Here is a 6000-nt window from a genome sequence, read left to right on the forward strand (position 1 = left end):
TAGGTAGATTTTTGAAATCTTTTCTTTGGCATTTGTTATCTTGGCAGGTAAGTTCTTGTTTTTCAGGCATCAGTACATTACTGGTTGGTAGACTGTCTACTGTGAGACTACTGGTCAATAAATGGCATTTATACATGTATATACATGTATATACATATATATATATATATATATATATATATATATATATATATATATATATGTATATATATATATATAGGATTATTTTTTCTACTATTTCCTGGTTTCCCCTTAATTATAGATGTTACAATTGGAAATGTTGACTTTTTGGTAACACAAGGAAAATGTCACGGAATCACCCAAAAAAATAAAGATTTAGTTGCCTTTGGAATATCAAGGTATTTGCTGAGTTATGACTTATGAATCATTGAATTGTGTGTCTTTGTAAATCATAGGGTGGTCTACACCTGCTCTATCTGTAAATTATCTTGAGATAACTTGTTATATTTGATCCTATAGATAACATTGAATTGAATTACATTCCAATGGCAATCCATCCAATGGCTTTTCAAGATATTCCATTTATCTGTATAAATGAAGGTTATTTAAAAAAAGACAACCATAATGAACAAAACAGAAAATGCAAATTTGTCAATTACGTCATCCTTCTGTCCTTTCTCCTGGGATTTGAACCTTAAAGGGAAAGCACACCTCAGTGGATTTTCACCATGAAACCTTCTATCAGAAACAACTAATCATTGCAGTATGCTAGGAAGGAGACAGAGGACTGCTGTTGCAGTTATTGAGGAGGCAAAATCATTAGCCAGAAGCGATTAAATAGAGATTGAAAAGCATGCTTCTGCTTCCATCTAGTGGTTGAAATGTTCCCACTCAGCATTGCACCAACTGCAGAAAACATGACACATAATACAAAATAACTGCTTAGTGAGATCATATGTGCAACAGACTTGAAAGTTTGAAAACAGAAGTTTCGTCATCATATAGGACCAAGTTAGGCTGAAGTTAAATCAGTAAGCAAGGCTAATGAAAAGAGAAGAAGATGCTCAATGCTGTGACTAATCTAATACAGATTAACTGGCTTGCTGAGCTTCCACATTTTAAGTTCTCTCTCTCTTTCAAACAGACCTTAGTGGTCCCCTTATACTCTATCTGGTCTCTTTTATATAGACCTTAGTGGTCCCCTAATACTGTATCTGAAGTCTCTTATATATAGACCTTAGTGGTCCCCTTATACTGTATCTGGTCTCTTTTATATAGACCTTAGTGGTCCCCTAATACTGTATCTGGTCTCTTTTATATAGACCTTAGTGGTCCCCTAATACTGTATCTGGTCTCTTTTATATAGACCTTAGTGGTCCCCTTATACTGTATCTGGTCTCTTTTATATACCCTTAGTGGTCCCCTAATACTGTACCTGAAGTATCTTGTATATAGACCTTAGTGGTCACCTAGCATTATATCTGAAGTCTCTTTTATATAGACCTTAGTGCTCCCCTAACACTGTATGTGGAGTCTCTGTCCCAAAATTCAGCCTTGGTGCAGAATTCCAGCCTCTAGAGGCAAACCCCCACTGAGCTTTCCTTAGTATGTGCCATTTCTGATTCTGTAGCTTTTAGCTTCTTGTAGCCAGCCAAGAGTCTTTAATTCTTGTTCGAGGTATCGTCGCCCATTCTTCCTTCCAAAAGTCTTCCAGTTCTTTGAGATTTTTCTAAATCACTTTCCTTGATGCATAACATTAATTCAACCCTTGTGTGGTTTCACATTTTTGTTACACATCCGATGTTCCTGGGTCTGGTGGAGCCGCCACATTGTTAGGCTTTTAAATCAATACAGCCATGACAATTTATGTAAAAACCCTTAATAACTGTTTACTTTAGCTCATTTTCCAATGATATATTCATCATTTATGGTTCAAATTTGTTATTTAGCCCTGTGAGACCGCATGCATGATCACATGATCATTTTTGGTTTGTGAGAAAACAAGGAAATTCAATTGTACAAAAAGGTTGAAACAGTAGAAACACGATTTTTGATCATTATTGGTGCTTATGTCATAGGTAAAAGTGGTTGAAATGTTACAATTGTGTAACTTTGTGTGAGAATAGCAGGTATAGAAAGACAACATAGTGTCATGGCACCTACTATTAGATCCACTTGGGTCCAGTAGGGCCAAACACCTCATATGTAATAATTATATGTGTGTGTGTGTGTGTGTGTGTGTGTGTGTGTGTGTGTGTGTGTGTGTGTGTGTGTGTGTGTGTGTGTGTGTGTGTGGGGGGTTGTACCGTGTGCAGTCACTGAAAATAAGTTGTTTTTTATGTTCATCACAGAAAATTAGCCAAGGCCAATGAGTTTGAGTCAGAAGAAATAATAAATAGCATAATTTTTCTTTTAGCCTGTGGGGACTGTGAATAGTTATAATGGGAAATATTTATCATGTGAATATGCAACACCTATGTAGAAAGGGAGAAAAAGCTTTTGGGGTGAGGCAACATAGGACACAGGAATGTGAAGCTTGCAGAGAAAGATTGAGAGCGAGATAACATGGGTGGAAACTTGGGTGGGGGTTGCCACTGGGACTGTGTGTAGTAACAGATTGCTCCTCTATCCAACTTTGGGGAAGATGTTTGAGTTCTAAACTTGGCTAATGCAGCCAGCCACAGCTCAACCAATGGTGAAGCAAAGAATATGATACACCACAGCCATTTCTGTAAAACAACGTTATGTCTACACCCACCTCTATGACTTCAATAAAAAGGCAGAGCAAGGGGAGAGTACTCTGGAAGACTGAATGATTTTAGTACTCATCCCCTTTGTAAAGCAAAGACTCCGGGCTTTGAACCTAACATAGTCAACATTGAAAACTGGTCCCACAGACCCAAACACCACACAAGGGTTAAGTACCAGTGATCTTGGCTTAAATCCCCCCAATGAACAAGGGCAAAGAATCTCCTCAATGAAGCTTCAATACAATCTACGACAGGGATTTGAATCAGAGTAAAAGAACTGCATTTGAAACGCCTTAGAGTTACATAAAAGTACGGGCTACCATCGTTGACTGTTGACTGATTCAAGGGGCCAGACAGGGAGGGTTAGGCTATCTGAAGTGCATGCAGGTGTGTTTGCACTAAGGACCAACCTGTGTGAAACAGGCAGTGCTTTCTGATTCAAGGAAAGACAGGAATGTCTCTCCAGTGGCCTCATGCTGGTAGTTCCCTGTGAGACTCGTCTGTTTTGGTTTCTTGCACTATCAGGCATTTAGAGTGGTTACATTTTTCAACTTTCAATCAATTTCACTATTGCATCAGAGCCAAACTGCTGACTCATTCCCATTCAGGCACTATTGGCCCATATTCATTCAGTTCGCAACGCCATTATTGGTTGTTTGGCGAGGGCTTGTGTACAAACACAAAATGGCCCTGAGAATCATATAGACTCATAGATTTCATTTGAGTTCATTTGAAATTAGGACATGCAGTCATTCTGCATATGCACAATGAAGTGCAGTTGTTTTTGTTGCATTGTTGGCCTGATATCAGTAGCCTTCCAAACTGTGACATGGATAAAATATATCCAAAAAGATGGAACCTAGATGAGAAGATTATGTAGTGCTGATTGCAAAAATGTCAAATGAAAGTAAAATCCAAACAAGATGAATGACATTATTTATATGAAATATCTGTGATTAGTGAATGTAAATCATCTCTCGCTTGTCAGCAACAGGTGTGACGCGTAATAATCCTACCCTGTAATTATTAACCCAAAGTGATGCGTTTTTTTACAATCCTTTCCATTCTTGCATCCGTGCTGGAAGGCTTCACTCCCCCCTCTGCCTTTTGTTTCCGAGGTGGAGCCTGATACACCGACTTCTTCAAACTGAACTGCCAGCGAAGCAGACGGACACGATAGGACCGGGACCAGCAGTCAGTCGGTGGCACAGATCTGGGACGCGCCGGATCGAAAGGAGGGACCAGAAAGGAAGGAAGGAAGAAAAAGGGATTTTGTGCAGCGCTTTGTACGCTTGGTTTCATCATTTTACAAACCGGCTACACACGGTACAGCTCAGAGAAAGATGAATCATTTCATCCTGCTGTCGCTTTTTGCCACGATCATCTCCGGAAAGTCACCTCGGCTGAAATTTGTTCTGCACGGTAGGCAGTGCTGTATTTTCTGGATGTTGTCTGGTGTTACCATAAGGCACTCGGCCAGTTATTTAGGTCGCGAAGCATGTTTTATTAATCACGTATGTGTATGGTAATGGTTAATGAAAGGGTGAATGGATATAGAGATGGACGGATGAGTTAATGAATGAACGGAGTTCCGGTTCTTCTCATTAGCCCAGGTTTTGTTGTCATTTGCAAAAGATTGCACTAACAGCACAAATAAATCCATATTAGTGGCAAGTGGCTTTGGATTCATCTGCTAAATACACCTCCCCCCCTCCCCCACTGACCCAGTAGTAGCCGAAATTACACGCTCCGACATTCAGGCCCCAGCAAACATGTGTACACAAGCTACAACAGGATGAACATCTGGAGGAAAACTAATTTAGCTGAGATCATGTACAGAATTTGGATTGAGAGGGAATTGGCTAGGCTGTTGGTCTCCATTTAAATCCAAGGTTGATTCAGGAATGACATTCCAGTTATTTGGATGTGATTTGTGCAACTTGTGGCTTTTGTTTTAGTCTATTTGTCACCTACTTGCTTTATCTCAATGCCCCATAAGTTCCATGTGTGCACGTCTGTAAATTGCCCCGTGGCTGGTTCTATCAGTTAGGGGGACCTAGGCTCTAATTGGCGACGTCGCTCCAGATTTTCGCCTCCAGGCGCACCGAGCAAAACAACACCAGAGGCACTTAAAAAAACAACCTCTCCCCCAGCTGTCTTTGGGAGGATCATGGCGCTTGTTTGCCTTTAACACACTGTAAAGATGTACCTTTTACCGCCTGCCACCGCCACAAAGCATCGTTAACGTCAAATCTGACTCTCTTTGGAGGGTGACACTGTCTCTCCCGCGTCCTTGCGGAGCTGCAATGCGGGACACGGCAGCTGCTTCCCACTGCAGCAGCAGAGCCCGGCTCCGGGAAAAAGAGGGTTGCTTTAGGGCAGCAGCCGTCTAAATACGTTATGTAGGCAACATTTACACATACACAGACATGAGAGGAAGAGAGAGAAAGGGAGGGGACGACATTGGATGGAAAATTCTAAGCCTACTACTAGTTATCTATTCCACTCACGCCTTTTTACACCTCACACACTCCTCTAATGTATTCAGCAATCAGTACAGATGGGGGATGCGTGTCAAGTTATCTGTATGTATCCCTCCCCTCCCCGTGGATGAACACAGTACAAAACGCACAAGATGACGCAAGTCCTATCAATCAATCAATCTCATTGTAATGCAATTGCAGGCTATGCTATACCTTGGCTATAAATGCCTGTCTTTAGGGCACACACGCGTGCACACAGGCACACACAGGTAGAAAACTGTCTGAGGAGATTCATCAAAGGTGCAGTTTGAGCCTGAAGTGGAAAACCGTCACAAGAAGATGGAGTTTGGAGCTGGCTCGGCTTCAGCACCTTGGACAGCTCCCCATGTCCATGGAACATGGTCCTCAGTTTGCATGGATGTGGTATAGGAGGACATTTCTTTGGTTCTGAAAACATCAAGGCACTTTTTCAGGGCTACAACCTGCTTTTTGGTTGAAATTTGGTTTAGTTTAATTAAGGGTTAATGGTAGCCTACATGCTGGGAGGGCTGACGTTTTTATCGGGGCTAGAGAATGCATTATATTGCTTTCATTTGGCACACACTTTTGCCCAAAGCTATTACAATAAGTGCATTAAACCTCAGTAGAAACAATACGTCATTATAAATCCAGCCACTATAAATGCATCCTCCCAACAAACAACAAAGAGCTTAGTACAACAGTTTTCTTCCTGAAAGGTACAATTTTCAATCTTTTGTTTAAACTGTATGAGATTAGTCCATCTCTCTCTTTCTCTCTCTTTCTCT

General features: G+C 40.9%; 1 protein-coding gene and 1 long non-coding RNA gene across 2 annotated transcripts in view; one reads left to right on the forward strand and one right to left on the reverse strand.

The window, feature by feature from the left end:
* Nucleotides 1–2310: 2310 nt before the first annotated feature.
* Nucleotides 2311–2880, reverse strand: LOC117945982. Its single transcript, XR_004656939.1, has 2 exons — nt 2830–2880; nt 2311–2378 (listed from the first exon to the last, which is right to left on the reverse strand). It is a non-coding gene; the product is annotated as an uncharacterized LOC117945982 (long non-coding RNA).
* An 871-nt stretch (nt 2881–3751) lies between these two features.
* The window catches only part of si:ch211-113g11.6 (uncharacterized protein LOC559008 homolog), a 40616-nt gene continuing 38367 nt past the window's right edge, over nt 3752–6000 (forward strand). The window contains exon 1 of the mRNA XM_034873733.1: nt 3752–4133. Coding sequence (XP_034729624.1) covers nt 4055–4133 — 79 coding nt within the window. The 5' untranslated portion in view covers nt 3752–4054. The remainder of the gene's footprint in view (nt 4134–6000) is intronic.

The sequence above is a fragment of the Etheostoma cragini genome, chromosome 6 (genome assembly GCF_013103735.1).
Source record: "Etheostoma cragini isolate CJK2018 chromosome 6, CSU_Ecrag_1.0, whole genome shotgun sequence".
NCBI lineage: Eukaryota > Metazoa > Chordata > Actinopteri > Perciformes > Percidae > Etheostoma > Etheostoma cragini.